At 42.4% G+C, this 21,498-nt stretch overlaps 1 protein-coding gene across 2 annotated transcripts in view; it reads left to right on the forward strand.

Moving 5' to 3' along the window:
- LOC140186641 (proton myo-inositol cotransporter-like) overlaps positions 1-21,498 on the forward strand; it is a 184,046-nt gene that overhangs the window by 58,488 nt on the left and 104,060 nt on the right. For both annotated transcript variants that reach the window (XM_072241035.1, XM_072241036.1), the window contains exon 4: positions 7,539-7,647. In XM_072241035.1, coding sequence (XP_072097136.1) covers positions 7,539-7,647 — 109 coding nt within the window. The remainder of the gene's footprint in view (positions 1-7,538; positions 7,648-21,498) is intronic.

Genomic DNA, 21,498 nt, shown 5'->3' on the forward strand with positions numbered 1-21,498 from the left:
ACAAAATTCCAATTGATTTTTTAAAAATCTTTGTCAGGAATAATACTAAAGCTGTTTATTGTCTTTGAGAATTTTATGTTGCTTTTAAGAATTTCAACTGATGTCGTATTTGATATTGATGTCATTAAAGAAGTCCTTTAACAATTAAGTATTGCATCAGCAATCTGCTTTCAGAAAGGCATCATTCTGTTGCTGTGTTGTCATGGTGATACAGAAGGAAGGTCTCCCAAGGGACTTTGACTTAAAGCATTTCAAATTGTCTAGTTTGATTCTGTTAGTTCAGATCAGTGCCTTAGCGTGGGATGGCTTCGAATGATTAAAAGTGTATACTTGGAAATCAGACATGAAATGGTTTTGCTAAGTGCTCTGTACAGTGGCTGTTGTGGATTCTACTCTTGACTCATAGAATCATTAGAGATACGGAAACAGATTCCATTGTGCCAGTATCCTGACGACCTGCCATCCATCCTCACTAATTCTATATTTTCTGTTTCAAAATTGTGTTTCCTTGAAGTCAATGGGTTCATATTTTGAAAGTAGAATAGAATACAGGCAGCTCGCAGGCTACATTAGAATTCTGTTCTTGAGAACTGTTGATTCACAAGTTGGAAATGAACAAAAGTGGTATGTGGGAGATGATCACAGAAAGGGTTGTGATGGGAAAGTGAGCAGGTGCAGGATGAGAATCTGTAAGATGAACTACCAGCCGGCCTCACTGGCTCAATGAGTGAACAAGTGAATGTTTCCTGTTTAATCCTGCCTCTCATACTGGGGTTGGGTAGTGGGGTGAGGAGCAGTGGGGAAGGCACATGGAAGTGTCCCATTCCCACTCAACAGAAAATGCCTGCAACAGCCAACATATTAACCCTCATCCATTCTGATGGCTTCTCACATGTTCAATCGTATCTATAGGTGTCCATATATCTGACAGGTGACTGGGGAGCACCTGTTGTATGTAACCACTACTTTAGTAATAGTAAAGTACTTCTACTTATAGACATTTTCAGCTAAGAAACTTGCAGTATTTTACTAAATACTTGTATTCTGCATCATAAGACAATCCTTATCTTTCTATTACATGTAGATCTGCTGAATATTTCTAGCATTTTCAGTTTAGTTCAGAATTCCAGCATTTGTATTTGATTTGGACAGGCAAGATGTACAAAATCAATGGGAGGAAATATATTCTTACTGGTTCAATTTCTGAAGCCTTGGTGATCTCAGAGTGAAATATGCTACTGGTACCATGTAACCCAGTACTACCTGTCGCATGGTCGGGTGGTCAGCGACTAAACCGGCTCCCCCACCAGGCTTGCCTGGTGAGGAGGGTGGCTAGACACCCTGCAGGACGAAAAACAAGACCCTCTCGTAGGGTCAACGGCCATCTAGCAAACATGTGCCGTGAAGCACGGGAAGGGCACCCCTTGCATTGAAGCTTGGTCTGGCCATTCACTGCAACAGAACTTCCCCCAGCCGTCTTGGACCCCACCATGCCACTGGATCCGGGAGGGGATGTCAAGAGGGTGGGTCTGGACCTGTGCAACCCCCTACTCACCTAAAATCCATTGACGCACATGCTGTTCCTTTCTGAGGAGTGGGGTATCCTCAACACCTCCAAGTCCTGTAGTGACGGATAAGTGGCGAAGTGGAAGGCCTGACCAGCTGGGAGCCGTAGTCACAAGTCTGCATGCAGGCGGCAGGGAAGAGTGGTTGCACATGGATTACAGAGCGGAGATCCGGTGAGGCAGCACCCTCTGCGTCTGAGCAGCCCTGTCAGGGAGGCACTGCTCACCCTATAATTAGGGAAGGATCTAGAAAAGGTGACTCATACAAAGCCCACTCACACCAACCTGGCCAGTCTGCTGCGGCTGGCGGGTCGTCCAACTCTAGCGGTAAGAATAACAAGCAGAATCTGATCGTTGTCTCATGGAACATACGAACTCTGTTGGACAATGCTGACTCAGATCACTCAGAGACGCACTGCACTTGTTGCTCCTTTGCTCAAGGACTACAGAGTGGACATTGCGGCTCTCCAGGAGTCCTGACCCGTTTTGTGAAGAGAAAGGAGGGTACACATTCTTCTGGTCTGGCAGGCCCGAAGAAGAATGAAGAGAATCTGGTGTGTGCTTGGCTGTCATGAACTGCCTTGCAGCAAAGCTACCGATCCTGCCTGTTGCTGTAAATGACCGAATCCAGACCTTACGTATACCTCTGCAAGGAAAACGCTTCCTCACCATAGTCAACATTTACGTCCCAACTCTGACTAATCCCAGTGAGGTCAAGGAGGCACTCTACAGTGAGCTGAAAACCACCATCAGTAAGCGTGGCAACTTCCGATAAGCTGCTGTTGCTGGGAGACTTTAATGCAGGGTTAGCAGGGAGCTCACTGTGTGGCCTGGTGTGATTGGACGTCAAGGGGTTGGCAACAGTAATGGTAATGGTCTACTGCTTCTCTTGATGTGCACAGAATTCAAACTGTGCATTACTAACACACTGTTCAGATTGCCAGACAAGCTCAAATGGACATGGATGTATCCACGATCTAAAAGCTGGCATCTCATTGACTATGTCCTCACCCGACAACAAGACATCTCTGACGTTCGTATCACCAGAGTTAAGCGTGGAGCTGAGTGCTCAACTGATCATCAAATGGTGTGGTCGGATCTATGTCTATCGGTCAAACCTCTATGCAGACTGAATGCTGCCAAACCACCCAAAAAGCTGAACATCACCAAACTGAAACATTGTGAGTGTGCTGATGCCCTGAAATCCTCCATGGAAACTGCTCTAAGCAGACTGCTTGAGAATCCACCAGACAATATTACTGCACTGGAATGCCTTCAAAGAAACGGTGTACAGCGCTGCCCAGGACACCTCGGGGAAAGTCAAGCGCAAGCAGCAGGACTGGTTTGATGAGAGCAACCAATCTGTGCAAGACCTTCTAAGAGCTAAGGCAGCTGCACACCGGGCTCTTCTTCAACACCCAAACTCGTTACAAAAAGAGTGCCTTTTTGAGTGCAACATCAACTTTGCAGAGGCAGCTCAGAGCTATGAAAGACTAGTGGTGGGCGACCAAGGCCAAGGAGTTACAAGCCTTCGCTGACTGTAATGACTCAAGAAGCTTCTATGAAGCAATCAAGGTTGTCTATAGTCCATCAACTCCTGAGCAAGGACAGTACATCCATCTTCACTGAAAAGCCAGGGCACATGAAAAGATGGCAAGAACACTTCCACGAACTGCTGAACAGACCAGGGACCATCACCAATGAAGCACTGGGCAGAGTACACCCTCGACCCATACTGTTCGAGCTAGATGCTCCCCCTACTCTTCACGAGGTCATCAAAGCCATCAAACAGCTAAAACCCAACAAAGCACCAGGGCCTGACTGTATCGCAACTGAGATCTACCAGTATGGTGGTCACACACTGAGACCTGCGCCAGCTGTTCACAAAGTTGTGGGGAGCTGCAGAACTACCACAGTACTTCAGAGACGCATCAATCGTGACCATCTACAAGAACAAGGGAGACAAGAGACTGCAACAATTACCATGGCATCTCTCTTCTGTCAGATGTGGGAAAATGCCTTGCAAATATCATCCTTAGACGCTTGGTGTCCAACACCAGTGACAACATCCTTCCAGAAAGCCAGTGTGGTTTTCGAACAGGCCGTAGTACAGTGGACATGATCTTTTCACTGGTGCAGCTCCAAAAGAGATGTGTTGAGCAGCAGAGAAGTCTCTATGTCACATTTGTTGCTCTAACCAAAGCGTTTGACACTTTTGGTAGAGATGGCCTGTGGAAGCTCTTACCAAAATTCGGTTGCCCCCCACGCCTAACCAACATCATCTGTCAGTTCCACGAAGGCATGGAAGGCCACATCAACATGTGTGGTGAGTTGTCAGACCCATTTTCCATCAGCAACGGTGTAAAGCAGGGTTGTGTTCTGTCTCCTACTCTATTTGGACTAGGCTGCTGTTCTTCAGGATGCCACATCAGACCAGATGTTAAGGGTCTTCCTACAAACGAGGGCTGATGGCGGGCTCCTCAACCTTACAAGATTGAGAGCAAAAAAAAAGTCAGGGACATTGTGACACATGAGCTACAGTTTGCTGATGACTGTGCACTGGTTGCCCACTCTCTTGAAGACTTACAGGAGATCACCAGTCACTTTGCCAGTGCAGCCAAAAGCTTCAGACTGACAATCAGCCTGAAAAAGACGGAAGTTTTGTTCCAAACGGCTCCTGGCTCAAGCTACAAAGAACCAACCGTCCGTACTGATGACACTTGCCTTAATGCTGTCAACAAGTTTTGCTACCTGGGCAGCATAATAACATCCTCAGCTTCTCTGGATGTAGAGATTGAGTCAAGAACCAGAAAAGCTGCTTTGCTTTTGGTCAGCTGAAAGATCAAGTTTAGTCACAGAGCATCAGGTTGGCCACCAAGTGCAAGGTATACAGGGCCGTTGTCATATCAACCTTGTTATATGGATGTGAGACATGGTGCCCATATCAGAGACACTTACGCCAGCTTGACCAACTGTAGCAGCATCACCTATGTTCTCTGATGAAGATCACCTGGCAAGACAAGGTCTCCAATACTGAGGTCCTCTCTCAAGCCGGAATGCCAGTAATTTCAACCTTGGTGATGTCAGCCCAACTGCACTGGGCAGGACATGTTGTCAGAATGCCTGACGGAAGACTGCCCAAGGACATCTTGTATGGCCAACTGTCCAGTGGTACCCGAAAACGAGGAGGTCAGCGACTACGGTACAAGGATGTTCTGTACAGGAGCCTCAAGAAAGCTGACAGTGTCCCATCAACATGGGAGGATCTGGCTCAAGATTGCTCACATTGGAGGGACGCTATCAGAAAAGGTGTGGACGCTGCTGAGAATAAGCTTAACGAGGCAACAGAAAGAAGGCACAGGATCGCCACAACAGAGCTTCTGCCTCTGCTGCCCCTCCAGGCCTCACCTGCCAAGTATGTGGTAAGCAGTTCCTATCAAGGATCGGCCTGTACTGCCACTCTAGGACACACATATTAAGCCCCACTAACTGACTGAAAAGAACCATTATCATCCTATGGGATGGATAGCCAGAGAGAGAGAGAGAGAGTGAAATATGTGTTCACCATTCCACAATCAGTAGGCTGCTCAGAAGGTGCTGTTCATTTACAGAATAACTGAATACTTGGTGTACTTTATTCTGTGGGACCAGTTATTATTGGTGCACCCTTTGCAGAATGTTGTTTTCTGGTATTGGAATGCTCTTGCTTTATTAATTCAGATAAAATGAAATAAGCTTGCTTAAATATTATGGGCATAAGTTGTGTAATCTTTAAAACAACAGCTTCATATTTATCTACTGTCTAGGTCAGTGAAAGGAACCAAGATTCCTTATCCAAAATGAAATTAGTTATTGCCACGTATACAGTGATCAATTTTGGTTTGCATGTCAACCATTTAGTTCACAAAACTGCAGTGAGATAGTGCAAGGGAAAACAATAAGAGAGTGCAGAATAAGGTTTTACAGATACAAAGACATATTGACGCCAAGATGCAAGGCCATAAGAAGATTGTACGGTCGTGTTCATCTTGTTGTACAAGGGAACTATTCGCTAACCTTACAGCAACAGGATAGAAGCTGTCCTTGAGCCTGGTAGCAGGTACTCTCAAACCAGCATTCGGAGATCAGACGAACTTGACCCAAAATTTGCATTATATAATGAAAATTTCAAAGCATAGATGGTGATACTCTTCAAAGTCAAAATGATGTGGGAATGTGTAGGTGGTAGGACTTCCATGCCCTTGTCCATCTTGGTGGCACAGGTCATAGATTTGGAAGGTATTATCGGATTTCGTGAACAAGTAACTGTGATACAGTTTTGTAGAAGGCACACACTGCAGTCATTGTACAACAGTAATGGAATGAACAAATGTTTTGGGTGGCAGATAAGCCAGACAAATAACTGTTTTGTCCTGAAATGTACTGATTTATTTGAATGCTCTTGGAGTTGTGGGTCATCCTAAGGAATGAACACCTGCATTGATGTCTTTGGGCTCAATGATACCAAAAACAACCACTATCTTTTGTGAGGTACGAGTCCAGTCATTGGAGTGTCTTCCACTTGATGGACAATTTTGCTCAGACCCTGAGAGTGTACTTGTATTGATGCCATGGTCATTGGTCAGTGTGGACATCACCCCCTTACTGCTTACATCAAGCTCTGGCTCAGTACCTTTTCTGTGAAAGTTAAAATGTATAGTCTCTGTAAAAAGATCAGCATGCTGCTGCTTAATTCAGGTCAGCTGAAAATGTTCTATCATATGGGCATGTATTTTGAACAAGATCATTTTTTGACAGCATCTGTTGCCATATAAAAATTATTTTTTTACCTGAGGTTATTGTAATTGGAGACATCTTCTGAATGATAGCTGAATAATAAACTGTATCTAGGTCCACACAGCAACATCAGAATATCTGCACCACACACAGAATGCTGGAGGATCTCAGCAGGCCAGGCAGCATCTATGGAAAAGAGTAAACAGTTGCTGTTTTGGGTTGAAATCCTCAAATGTTCTTGTCATTATTAGAATATATGTCTTATTTAGTACCTCATTTACAGTCATCCTTTGAATTATTTTCTAACTAGAGGAACTGCATGGTCTGAACTATGAATCATAATTTAGTCAGGATAGTAAAGCTTATAAGCTAGTACTGCAATGTAAATTTTTATAAATTTCAAACTTTTGGAAGTGACAGATTTTGGCAGCATTTGTGATTCTGTTGTGTGGAGAATGAAGAGTGGCACATTTAGCAATTACTCTTGTGATGACAGTATCACTTATGCTCTGGTATTTAACAGGAATATTGCCTAGAAACAGTACTTTGCCTCTTGTGGAACAGAAAAAGGAAGTTCACCCACTGTCTCTGCCAACTGTTCAAAACATGGGAGGCACAAGGATGTAGATGCAGGAATCTGGAAGAACAAAAGAATTCTGCAAGAGGAACTCTGTGGGTTGAGCAACATCTGTAAGAGGAAACAAATTGTCAATACAGAGTTTGACCTAAAATGTGGACAATTCCTTAGCAACACTCACAAAAGCACACCTTTGGTCTTGGCCCTAAACCTTAACTGTTCATTGTCCTCCATAGATGCTGCCTGCCTTGCTGAGTTCCTCCATTTTTTTGTGTGTGTTGCTTAAGGTTTCCGGCATCTGCAGAATTTCTTGTGGTTGTGGACAATTCCTTTCCTGCCACAGATGTTGCTTGAGCTGATAGTTCTTCTAGCAAATTGCTTGTTACTGTTCTCAAAACACTATGTATTTTAGTCCTTCATCCCATCTCTTTTCTCGTTATCCTGTGAATGACATGTCTTGAAATTTACTATGCATGAAAATTGGCTCATTTCAGTAATAACTTGTATTTGAAAATTATCTAAAATATCACTTTTTCCCATTTAGTTTGGCACAATTGCGGATTTGTGTTAAGTTTAGTTTGTGTATTTGCAGATCAATGATATAAATTCTCCTTTAATAGGTGGTACCGTGCTGCAGAAGATGTTATCCTACCCACCAACCAAAAGAGCACTCATAGTTGGATGTGGAATGCAACTCTTTCAGCAACTTTCTGGTATCAACACAGTCATGTATGTATTCAATTCTCTCCAGGTATTTTGCTATCTTTGTTTTAATTTATTCTCTAATATCTCAGATAATTGGGAATTACATTTTTTCATGCCTGGCAAAAAAGATGTGCTGTGGATGTGCTATGGCTTATTTTGAAATATTAAGCAAAGTGTTAATGCCCTTGAATGTATTATATAGAATTGTTTTGATGATTTAATTGAGCACTTTAAAACGGGACTAAATTGCTGAAGTACCAGGTTCAAAAAAATCTAGGGACTGTGTTTGAAATGTTCAAAAATGCTATATTCCAGAAATGTGCTGTTTGCTTTATCAAGTCTCTCTGTAGGAGCCACACATCTATTCTGTATCTGCATTGTATTCTGTGTTGCATGTTTATTATGGTAACTAGTCACATGAGTGGGAGAGTGGTAGAAGCAAAGGGAATAAGTTGTGTCTTCATGCTTTCTTTTAGGTAGTTTATAGCTTGGGACCAATGGATGTCATTATCTTTTGCTGACAGCTCAATTACGTTTAGCTTACAGTTGGGTACGCTTAAATTTCATTGCTTCAAACTTCACATTTGCTAATTGCAAATAAAGGATCAAATACATATGCTTGATTTTTCGAGCCATTATTGAAGCTGAGGGCATGTCATAAAAGTGTAACAAATCTGTAGGGTCACTGGCAGTGACAAATGTTTGGTTTTGGTTTGATTTGGCCACTGCGCTCTCCTTTTCTCTTCTAATCACGTTAGTTACACATTGTACTGTTACCGCTCCAGAACAGGTAACATTTAATTTAAAACAAGAAGGGAACCAAGGATAATTCTGGAAACTATAGACTGCTAAGTCTCAAGTCAGTGGCAGGAAAGTTACTGGAGCGAATTTTTTGGGATAGAGTTTGAGCCTAATTAGGGAGAGCCAGCATGGCTTTGTGCCAAGCAAGTCGTGTATTATTAAGTTGACTGAGTCTTTTGACAAGGTGACGAGTGATTGATGAAGGTAGAGCTGTAGATGTTGTCTGCATGGATTTTAGTAAGGTGTTTGACAAGGTCCCTCATAGAAGGCTTATCCAGAAGATTAAGGTGCATGGTGAATTGGCCATTTGGATTCAGAACTGGCTTGCCCATGGTAGACAGAGGGTATGGTCGAAGGAGCTTGTTCCAGCTGAAGGTCGATGATTAGTGGTGTTCTGCAGGGATCTCTACAGGGATATCTGCTGCTTGTGATGAATATAAAAGACCTAGATGAAAATGTAGATGGGTGGGTTACTAAGTTTACAGAAGATATGAAGATTGGTGTTGTGAATAGGGTAGATGACTGACAAAGAATACAGTGGGATAAAGATCAGCTGGTGGAAAAATGGCAGATGAAGTTTAACCCAGCCAGATGTGAAGTGTTGCATCTTGGTAGGGCAAATGTAATGAGACAGTACACTGTTATGGGCAAGACCCTTAACAGTGCTGATTAGCAGAGGGATCTTGGTGTCCACGTTCATAATTCCCTGAAAGTGGCTACACAGGTTGATAGGGTGGTCAAGGAGGCACTGAGTTCAAAGGTCAGGAAATTATGTTGCAGCTTTATAAAACCCTCTTGGCCATATCTGAAGTAGTGCATTAAGTTCTGGTCACCTCATTATAAGAAGGTTGTCGAGGTTTTGCAGAGAGTGCAGAAGGGTTTTAACAGTATGGTGTCTAGATTAGAGGGTATGTGCTATAACGAGAGGTTGGACAAACTTGGTTTTGTTTTCTCTGGAGTGGTGGAGGCTGAGGGGAGATCTAATCGGTTTATAAGATTGAGGGGCATAGAGTAGATGGACAGAATCTATTTTTCCAAGGTTGAAATGTCTAATACCTGAGGGCATGCATTTAAATTGAGAGGGGATAATTGCAAAGGAGATGTGAGGAGAATTTTTTTTCTTCGAGGTGTTGGGTCCCTGGGTGCATTGCTTGGGTAGTGGTAAAGGCAGCGACGTTAGGGACTTTTAAGCAACAGATATTTAGATAGGCACATCATTGTGGGCCAAAGGGTCTGTTCCTGTGCTGTACTGTTCTATGTTCTGAAACAGCAAGTCTACTTTGAAAGAATATAGAATATGTTTCATTTTGTGGTAAAATCAGATACAATGCTTCAGCGTACTTCTGGCTAAGTCTGGTATTTTCAGAATATTGTTTAAAAATATAAATTGCCCATTTCAAACAAACACATTATTTGATTAGAATTAAAATAAGGTTTTCTATCACTGATAAATGTTGTTTTGCAGCAAAAGTACAGTGCAATACATAAAGATATATTATAAGTTGTAATTTATAAAATATACATATAAAGCGTGAAGTAAGTAGTGGAATGAGACGAGGGCATGCCCTGGGTGGTCGGGGGTCCTTATGATGGATCTGCCTTTTTAAAGGTGTCCTTGATGGTGGGGAGGCTGGTGCACATGATAGAGCCAGCTGACTTGATAACCCTCTGCAGCTTTTTCCAATCCTGTGTAGTGGCCCCTCCTGAGCAGATGGTGATGCAACCTGTGCAATCTGCACAGTACGTCTGTAGAAATTTGCTAGCCCTTGGTGACAGACCAATTCTCCTCAAACTCCTAATGAAATATAGCCACTAGTGTGCCCCCTTTGGAATTGCATTAATATATTAGGCCTAGGATAGATCTTCAGAGATGACAGACAGGAACTTGAAGCAGCTCACCCTTTCCACTGCTGATGTCTCAATGAGGACTGGTGTGTGTTTTCCTGACTTTCCCTTCCTGTAGTCCACAAACAGTTTCTTGATCTCGTTGATGTTAAATGCAAGGATGTTTTTGCAACGGCTCAACCAGCCAATCTATCACTTACCTGTACACCTTGTCACCATCTAAGATTCAGCCCACAACAGTTGTGTTATTGGCAAATTTATAGATGGCATTTCTGCTGTGTCTAAGCATGTAGTCATAGCCATAGAGAAAAAAGAGCAGCAGGCTCAGTATGCATCCTTGAGTGCCAGTGTTGATTGTCTGTGAGGAGATGTTATTTCCAATCCGCATTGATTGTGGTCAAGGGAGGATTGCGGGATTATTTGAAAATAGTACCATGGTCAGCATAGACATTATAGGCCAAAATGTAGACATTGTTCCTGTGTTGGACTGTTTTATGTTTACAATCTGTACATAATGCAGTAATTCTTTACAAACTTCTCTAAGCCTTGTTAAAATAATTTGCAGGTGAGATTATGTCTAATAAGACATTTTTATTCAAAAGATTTAATTATAATTAATTTACATTTTTATAACTATACATTGTTAGTTAAATACTTCATATCTTGTATGCCTTGCTTCCTTTTTCATTTTAATGACTATCAGTAATATTTGATTGGACTGGTGCTGTGACATGATATCATGACATCCTTTCCCTCTACTTTTTTTTGTGTATATATGTTAAAGAAAGAGGGGTATCAGAGGAGGTGACTTTTTGTGTGGAGCTCCCAAGAGAATCATTAGACTCTTCCATTTGTGCATTATACTGCTGCCTTTAAAATAATAGATACACAACACACTAGTCAGCGATAATAAATCTGATTGTGATTCATCAATGGCTGATACTTGTGCTCTTTCTCTGAAACAGATTTTTAGATTTTGGAGACTTGGCAGGAGTCTTGGATGGCTAACTGTGTGGATAACTTAAACGTGTGAGCACTTGGGGAATGTTTGGGCACTCCGCAGTGGAATGGGTCGACAGAAATGCAGATTTACTGTGGTCCAAATTGCAGATTGTCATAATTGGAATAAGTTTATTATTGTCACCTGTACCAAAGTTCAGTGAAAAACTTGTTTTGCATTTCATTCATACTGTTCAATTCATTACACAGTGCATTGAGGTCGTATGAGGCAAAACAATAACAGAATGCAGAATGAAACATAATAGCTACAGAGAAAGGCAAAGTGCAATGCAGATTGACAATAAGGTAAAGATCATACTGAGGTAGACTGTCAAGAATCCATTTTAATGTACCAGGGAACCATTCGATAGTCTCTCTACAGCAGGGTAGAAGCTATTCTTGAGTCTTGTGGTATGTGCTTTCAAGCTTTTATACAGCCTCCGATCCCAAAACAAACAACTGATCATGCTGTGTGTAACAACTGGATGCTCCCATGAATATTTTTTTCTCTCTATCAGGTTATCAACCTCTGCTCTGGATGAGCAACTCTGTGTTAGGATAAGAAAGATAAGGTCCATAACAGCGTAGTGACTGGACTTGCCTAGGACTCCATGGAAAATGAAGTGTGGTTCATTTATCATATAATTGATTTTACAAGATCCTGGCATAGAGCGTCCCATCTTCTGAGGAGGAATTGATTCTCCTCTGACTTCATGCCATCTCTTGAAATAGAGAATAGAGAGAAAATAATAGAGAATGGAGATGGATTTCTCCATTTTCTTTCCCATCAAATGTGTTCAGATAACAATCTGGGCAGCAAGCCAAATATCTGAAGCATTTTCAGTAAAACTTACAGTAAAAATTTCAGTAAAACATAGCTCTCATTTGAGTATTTCAGAACACAGAAGACACCCCCTCCTGTGAGCATCCCTTCACCTGCCTGATATACTGCCCACTTCTGGTTGTTGTGGCTCTCTACGCAGTATGCCTTTTACCTTCCCTTGAATTGCCAATTTACTAGTGCCTCACTAGTTGGTCTTGGAGGAATACAAAATTCTGTAAACACAGTGAAAAGGGGAAACATTTTAACAATACTGCTATAACTTGCCAGTTTACTAGACATAGCTGCTTTTCACATTTGCGTGGCCATTGAGTTCTCATTGCATAGTTGGCATTCTGCCGATGAAAGCACAGTGTATAATGACCCCTTTTTTTTTAAGTTGATGTAATTAGTTCTCATATCCTGGAATGTTTACTCTGCGTTAAGTGAGTGCTAATGTGCTTAACCAAGCCAAATGTAATGAAACAATGTGTTCTTCCTTCCTCCTCTGGTCTCCACTTCTGCTCCAATTCTCTTGATGGTTGGTCTGGGACCACTGACTGTGAATGTTTCCCTTTATTGGCTTCCTTCATAAGTAACAAAATCGTGCTGTATACCTGGTTATTTTGGGGAAAGTAGTCAGTGTGCATGCAGTTACATATAGACAGAAATAATTTTTAAAATGGATTAAACAACAATAAGGGAACCTAGATACGTCCCCCACGTTGGCTCCTTAGGCCTGAGTCGACGTAGTAGTAGTAGATATGTGCCTGGCATGGAGGTTAATAGCTCCCTCTACTGTGTCCTTGAGGGGAGCTTCATTTGCACCTGTATCAGTGCAGATCATCGCTGTCACCTTGGTGATGCCTTAAGCCCGCAAACAACACCCTCACCCTCTTTCCCCAGTTCGTATTCCTCCCACTAGATTTGACTGCTTGTCTGTGAATGATCAGGATTAACAAAAAGTCACCAAGTGGTATGCAAATATTGCTGGTTCGGTGCATGAATGGGTATTTACGTGAATGCTGTTGGTACAACTGGGATATGAGGAGAGCACATATTTTAAAGCCTTTGTGTTTGTTTGTAGGTGACATTGCTCCATATTTTTGATTGTTACAGTTGATGACCAGCTCTTCTGATGACGATCACCAGCTGTCCTCAAAATTTCCACATGGTGCATAGTACCTCCCTTTTAACATTGATTTGATTTTAAAGCATTCAGAATATAGTCTGTAAAAGGGGAGGAACTTCTACCTCTATGCCTTTTATGTTTATCTCTTTTGTGAATGTTGATTTCATCAGCAGATGAGCTGGGGCATAAACAAAGTTGAGTAATGTTTGAAAGGTGCAAGTTTATTTGAAGTCAGTTTAAGAATTTGCCTGTCATGTGGCTTAATCCACTTGCAAATACAATCAAGATTATGATCACCTTTTGTGAAGTAGTGTGTGGACACCATTTTCATGGTTGAAGGATATATTAGAATGCTAATATAATGTAAGTTTACGGCATTCAATATTGTGATATTTCAAAGTGGTAATGTAAGAATTACTTTCTTTTTCTCAGATTACTGAATTGTTTTGTAGAGGAGAACCCATTAGTTGTTTTAGTAAAAGATGTTTAAAGATGTATTTGATTATCGTGCAGTTTCTGTTTGCTCTGCTCTCCAAATCTCACGCTTTGCTGTGCTTGTTCTTTGTGTGATAACAGTAAATATTATTAGTAGCCTCAAAGATAAAATATTGACCATGTCAATATTTTAACTAAACGGTACATTGACATCTGGTACTGAGATTTAGTTTCCACTTGTTTTGTAGTCTAAGGTACAAGCAAACAATTCTTACCTGAAAGAAGACAAAATATATAGAACTATGGAAAAATGCAGTGTCTGTCAAAAATTAAAGAACGTGCTAACACTTTAATTTTACTATAAACTTTTATTTGTTCTCTTTTTTTTTTAATCCCACCACCTTTTTTGTTCATTGCTTTTAAATTAGAAGTTTTGCTTGCAAGTTTCAAAGGATCCACAGTTAAAATATTAATCTGTGTGTTGTTCCCTTACATTAAACAATATAGCTGTTTTTCCAATCTTTGAATGCTGTTAATACACTTGACATGATAAATGGCCTGCTCTTGTCAAAGTTCAACATTTTTTAAAAAATGGTGTCAAAAAGTTCCTGGTAAATTTCAAAATGCAATAAAACTGATTTTTAACCTAGCATCTGATCATTCAGAAATCCTGATAATTTGGCACCTGGTTTACTCATCCAGCCTGAGTGTGAGCCAGCTATTGGGAGTACAAGGCGAGTCTGCGGCCATGGCCAGGTTGCAGACTTGGATGGGTATGAGGTAGGAACACTGCATCACTAGTGGTCAGGAAGATGTAGTTTTGCAGCTGATGCAAGGATCTCAAGTTGGTGAGATCCCTGTTGGAGATGGTAGAGGTTGCAGAGCATTTTGTGCTAGATGTAGAGGCTAGTTGGGTGCTAGATGAGGACAAGAGGAACCCTATGCCTGGTGTGGTGGCAGGAGGATTGGGTGAGGGGCAGATGTGTGTGAAGTGGAAGAGATGTGGGTGAGGGCAGCATTGATGGTGGAGGAAGGAAAACCCCTTTGAAGAAGGAGGACATCTCATCAGTTCTGGAATGAAAAGCCTCATCCTGAGAATTGATGCCAAAGCAACGGAGGAACTGGGTGAAGGGGATGGCATTTTTACAAGCGACAAGGTGGGAAGAGGTATAGTCCAGATAGTTGGGAGAATCAGTGGGTTTATAAAAGATATCAGTAGATAGACTGTCTCCAGAGAAAGGGGAGGGAGGTGTTGGAAATGGACCAAGTAAATTTGAGGGCAGGGTAGAAGTTGGAGGTAAATTTGATGAAGTCAATAAGCTCAACATGGGTGAAGGAAGCAACACCAATGCAGATGTCGATGTAGCATAGAAAGAGGTGGAGAGCAATACCAGTATAGGTTTGGAACATGGACTGTTGTTTAAAGTAGCCAACAAAGAGGAAGGTATAGCTGCAAGCCATGGGAGTGCCCATGGCTACTCCTTTGGTTTGAAGTAAGTGTGAGGAGCCAAAGGGGAAATTATTGAGGGTGAGAACCAGTTTCACCAGCTGGAGGAGAGTGGTGGTTGGTGGGGAACTGGTTAGGTCTGTTATCCAGAAAGAAGCAGAGAGCTTTAAGACCCTTCTGATACAGGATGGAGGTATATAGAGTCTGGACATCCATAGTGAAAATGAGACAATCTGGGCTAGGGATTGAAGTAATAGAAAAGATTTAGAGTGTGTGGTGTAAATTTGGTTGACATAGAAATTTATCACTACTCCACTTTGAATAGAATTATAAACTATATACAGGATCATAGTTTATAGATTAGATATGTTGTTTGTCATATATTAGAATTAGAATTAGAATAGAATTAGAATATCTTTATTGTCATTGTTGGGGAGCAATGAAACACAGTTTAGCAGCTCAACGTTTTGCAGCAAGACAAAGAATATATACATAAAATAAACTCTAAAACCTCAGGAGTGCAGTCCAAAATTAATAATATATGGATGGGGGGTTAGGACTATTGCACACCTGCCATTCCTGGAAGTGTGATGCATTTAGCTGCCGCCGTCTTAGGAGGGGGGCAGGAGAAGGGAAGGGGGTGTTATACATTGCACTGCTTGTGGGTAGAAGTTGTTAAGGAGTCTCTTTGTTTTCATCCTTTATGCTCTGTATCTCTTCCCAGAAGGTAGAGGGGAAAACAGGTGATGTCCAGGATGAGTAGGATCCTTTGAAATACAAGTAGCCTTCTTTTGAAGTCTGCCAGTTTAAATGTCTCTGAGGGAGGGTGATGTTGTGCCAATAACCTGCTCTGCTACCCTCACCACCTGCTGCAAGTCCTTCCTGTTCTGTTCTGTTCTGTGCAGCTGGCAAACCACACTGCACAGCAATACGTCAGGAGGCTCTCTATAGTTGTCCGATAGAAGTTGATCAGCAGGTGATGAGGGAGGAGAGCCTGCTTTAGCTTCCTTAGGAAGTAGAGTCTCTATTGGGCCTTCCCCACCTGATAAGAGATATGGGCAGTCCAGGTGAGGTTAGCCGAGATGTGGACGCCGAGGAACTTGAAACTCTCTACTCTCTCCACCACTTTCCCGTATATGTGCAGAGCAGAGTGCTCGATGTGCTTTGATTTCCTGAAGTCTACTATCAGCTCCTTGGTTTTTGTGATGTTCAAGTCCAGGTTATTATGACAACACCATTCTGTCAAATGCTGTACCTCCTCCCTATAGGCTCATCACAGTCTGATATGATACCTATTAGGGTGGTATCGTCAGCAAATTTGACAATGGTGTTGGTGGAGTGAATGGTAGAGCAGTCATGGGTGAAAAGAGAATAGAGGATGGGGCTGAGAACACAACCCTGTGGTGTACCGGTGTTCGGGATGAGAGTGGATGATGTGCGTTCTCCCATCCTGACACTTTGGGGTCTGTTACTCAGAAAATCTAGTATCCATGAGCACAGTGAACTGCCAAGGCCCAGGTTGCTCAATTTCTGCACCAGTTTATAGGGGATGACTGTATTAAAAGCTGAGCTGTAGTCCACAAACAGCGTTCTTACATAGGTGTTATCCTGATCCAGGTTTGTAAGGGCTGTGTGGAGAGCTGTGATGACTGCATCCTCTGTCGATCTGTTTGCACGATACGCAAACTGGTATTTATTAAAAGCAAACAACACACATCAAAGTTGCTGGTGAACGCAGCAGGCCAGGCAGCATCTGTAGGAAGAGGTGCAGTCGACGTTTCAGGCTGAGACCCTTCGTCAGGACTAACTGAAGGAAGAGTGAATAAGGGATTTGAAAGTTGAAGGGGGAGGGGGAGATCCAAAATGGTAGGAGAAGACAGGAGGGGGAGGGATGGAGCCACACGAGAGGATCATGGGACAGGAGGTCTGGGAAGAAAGACAAGGGGGGGGAACCAGAGGATGGGCAAGAGGTATATTCAGAGGGACAGAGGGAGAAAAAGGAGAGTGAGAGAAAGAATGTGTGCATAAAAATAAATAACAGATGGGGTACGAGGGGGAGGTGGGGCCTTAGCGGAATTTAGAGAAGTCGATGTTCATGCCATCAGGTTGGAGGCTACCCAGACGGAATATAAGGTGTTGTTCCTCCAACCTGAGTGTGGCTTCATCTTTACAGTAGAGGAGGCCGTGGATAGACATGTCAGAATGGGAATGGGATGTGGAATTAAAATGTGTGGCCACTGGGAGATCCTGCTTTCTCTGGCGGACAGAGCGTAGATGTTCAGCAAAGCGGTCTCCCAGTCTGCGTCGGGTCTTGCCAATATATAAAAGGCCACATCGGGAGCACCGGACGCAGTATATCACCCCAGTCGACTCACAGGTGAAGTGTTGCCTCACCTGGAAGGACTGTTTGGGGCCCTGAATGGTGGTAAGGGAGGAAGTGGCAAGGGCATGTGTAGCACTTGTTCCACTTACACGGATAAGTGCCAGGAGGGAGATCAGTGGGGAGGGATGGGGGGGACGAATGGACATGGGAGTTGTGTAGGGAGCGATCCCTGCGGAATGTGGGGGGGGGGGGCGGGAGGGAAAGATGTGCTTAGTGGTGGGATCCCGTTGGAGGTGGCGGAAGTTACGGAGGATAATATGTTGGACCCGGAGGCTGGTGGGGTGGTAGGTGAGGACCAGGGGAACCCTATTCCTAGTGGGGTGGCGGGAGAATGGAGTGAGAGCAGATGTACGTGAAATGGGGGAGATGCGTTTAAGAGCAGAGTTGATAGTGGAGGAAGGGAAGCCCCTTTCTTTAAAAAAGGAAGACATCTCCCTCGTCCTAGAATGAAAAGCCTCATCCTGAGAGCAGATGCGGCGGAGACGGAGGAATTGCGAGAAGGGGATGGCGTTTTTGCAAGAGACAGGGTGAGAAGAGGAATAGTCCAGATAGCTGTGAGAGTCAGTAGGCTTATAGTAGACATCGGTGGATAAGCTGTCTCCAGAGACAGAGACAGAAAGATCTAGAAAGGGGAGGGAGGTGTCAGAAATGGACCAGGTAAACTTGAGGGCAGGGTGAAAGTTGGAGGCAAAGTTAATAAAGTCAACGAGTTCTGCATGCGTGCAGGAAGCAGCACCAATGCAGTCGTCAATGTAGCGAAGGAAAAGTGGGGGACAGATACCAGAATAGGCACGGAACATAGACTGGTATTTATTATGTCAGCAGGTATGGCAGACTTAATATAAGACAGCCTGAGTCTCTCAAAACATTTCATGATGATAGGAGTTAGAGCAACTGGGCGATAGTCATTTGGGCAGTTCACTGTACTTTTCTTTGGTATGGGTATTATTGTGGCTGATATTAATAATCTGGATGATGGGGTGGTAAATTGGATTAGTAAGTATGCAGATGATACTAAGATAGGTGGCGTTGTGGATAATGAAGTAGGTTTTCAAAACTTGCAGAGAGATTTAGGCCAGTTAGAAGAGTGGGCTGAAAGATGGCAGATGGAGTTTAATGCTGAAAAATGTGAGGTGCTACATTTTGGTAGGACTAATCAAAATAGGACATACATGGTAAATGGTAGGGCATTGAAGAATGCAGTAGAACAGAGGGATCTGGGAATAATGGTGGATAGTTCCCTGAAGGTGGAATCTCATGTGGATAGGGTGGTGAAGAAAGCTTTTGGTATGCTGGCCTTTATTAATCAGAGCATTGAGTATAGGAGTTAGGATATAATGTTGAAATTGTACAAGGCATTGGTGAGGCCAAATTTGGAGTATTGTGTACAGTTCTGGTCACTGAATTATAGGAAAGATGTCAATAAAATTGAGAGAGTACAAAGGAGATTTACTAAAATGTTGCCTGGGTTTCATCTCCTAAGTTACAGAGAAAGGTTGAACAAGTTAGGTCTTTATTCTTTGGAGCGTAGAAGGTTGAGGGGGGACTTGATAGAGGTATTTAAAATTATGAGGGGGATAGATAGAGTTGACGTGGATAGGCTTTTTCCATTGAAAGTGGGGGAGATTCAAACAAGAGGACATGAGTTGAGAGATAAAGGGCAAAAGTTTAGGGGTAACATGAAGGGGAACTTCTTTACTGAGAGTGGTAGCTGTGTGGAACGAGCTTCCAGCAGGAGTGGTTTGAGGCAGGTTCGATGTTGTCATTTGAAGTTAAATTGGATAGATATATGGACAGGAAAGGAATGGAGGGTTATGGGCTGAGTGCAGGTCGATGGGACTAGGTGAGAGTAAGAGTTCGGCACGGACTGGAAGGGGCGAGATGGCCTGTTTCTGTGCTGTAATTGTTATATGTTTATATAAACTGTTCCTAATTAATGGATCCACCTCTTATTCAATCCTAGTGCAGCTTGGAGCCAAATTAAACTAATATTTGCATCTCATTTTATTTTCTTTTTTTTCTGAGATTTAAACTTCTTACCTTGTGATGTGATTCCTGTTGCTGAATAAGCAAAATGAGTCCTACACACTCATTCTGTGTGGGAATAAATGAGGAAATGAAACTTGAATCACAACAGAAGGTGCTTAGTTCAATTATAGCTACAGTAGGCAAGGCAGCAGTAACTACAGAAGTGTTTCAAATCGCAGCAAAGCCTTTTCTCCATTTATATTTAACACAAAGCCTGGTGCAAATGGGCCTTAAGTTGTAGTTATTAGAAAGTAGAACATTCTTTGTACAGGTGACCCCCGTAGTACAGAAGGAAAACTGAATGCATTGTGATTTTGTGTAATGTAGAACTGTATGTTTCTGATTAAATCTGAAGAACAGAGTAGTTATAAGTGGAGATGTGTTCCTACATGATTTATTTCCCCCCCCCACCCCCAATCAGCACTGATGGCTTATATCACAGCTGAGAGTTCATGGTGAAGGGTCACCTAAGAGATGGCTTTGGAAGGTGAATCTCAAGTGGCCAGCAACTGTATTTGGAGATGGAAGCAACTGCAGATGCTGCTGCAAATTCTTCAAATAAAGCCATTGGACTGAGTTTTTTCTCCAACATTCAACCACTTCTTAAAATTATCAAGTTTTACATTCAGTGCCATTCATTTTCTTTGTTTACAATTTGCACAAATTCTTTGACTGAAGTTGATTCAGTGTCTTGGACTTTTAGTAGTGATTTGTGAATTCCATCAGGTTGAATTTCAAATGCAAAGCTTCCAGGGCTATTCAACGTAAAGCAATTCCAAATTATTTATCTAAAATTATTTTGAGGCTTTCGTTTGTTGTTCCACTCCCAACAAAATTCTGACCCTACTTATTACTGTTTTTGAGTGGGAGCTATGGGATATTTTGAATGGAAATTCAACAAACAGGCTTCAAGTTCATGATCAGCAGAGCAGCCATGGTATTTCTACCCTGTTTGCTTCTGAGGGTGGACTTCCTGCAGCAGGTACCTCAGTACAAAAGGCCAATTCCACAAAATCGTTAATCCAATGACTGAATAAGGAATAACATCATTCGTTTCTCTTATGGGGTATGTCATTTGTGTGCCCAGTAGCAGATTACTGAAGGCCGTCAAATCTGAAATCTGAGCTCCATCCCATTGAGAGATTACTAGCTGGCAAAAGGAAGAAAAGACTCCCGATGTTCTCAAAGCCTTAAGTGTATCTCCTCTAATTTGTGGGAATCCCTGGCCCATTCAAAGTAGGAAAGGAGAATTCCGGATGTGGTGACAATCTCATTTGTTAGAACAAGGAAGCTCAGCACAGTATCTCTCAAACCCAATCAGTTAAGCAGCTTCTTCTCCACTTGTTTCAGAGGCTCTAGGTCATGCACTATTGTTACCCCAAAAATAGAACTAGCAAGTCAACCTTGGCCCCAAGAGGCTATCTGAGAAACGATGATTGCAGCTTTGATTCTGAGCCACTGCATGCTGAATGCAGCAAATTTTGAAATGAGTTATTCTTTCAGTTCATTAACCTTTCCAACTACAATATATTTACACAGTCACAATTGTTGTTCCTTTGCATCAGTTGTTTTCATAGCATTTATCTACTTTCTTACGAGAGAAAGGAGCAAGGAGCTGGCCAGATTCAAACCCAAGACCATTGGCCTCAAAGTCTGGTGCTGATGCCACTTCACCACCAGCTGGCTACAGGCACAATATTTGCAGGTTTTTGGCTCTTTTATTTTTTGGATATTCATTTCAAGAGGAAATGCAAATTTAGTTAAACCACTATTCTTTTTTCAGCCAGAATTTTCAGCCCTTCACCCCTATTTACAAGAATTATTGGAATGGAGACAGACATACAATGCCTTGAAAAATTATTCAGCCCCCACAATTTTCACATTTTACTGACTCATTTTCTAAATTTAAAATATGTTAAGTAAGATTTGAATTACTTCTCCATGGACGGCTGCCGGGACCGTTCCAGCTGACCGGAAGTGCACTG

Source organism: Mobula birostris, chromosome 23 (assembly GCF_030028105.1).
Source record: "Mobula birostris isolate sMobBir1 chromosome 23, sMobBir1.hap1, whole genome shotgun sequence".
Taxonomy (NCBI): Eukaryota; Metazoa; Chordata; class Chondrichthyes; order Myliobatiformes; family Myliobatidae; genus Mobula; species Mobula birostris.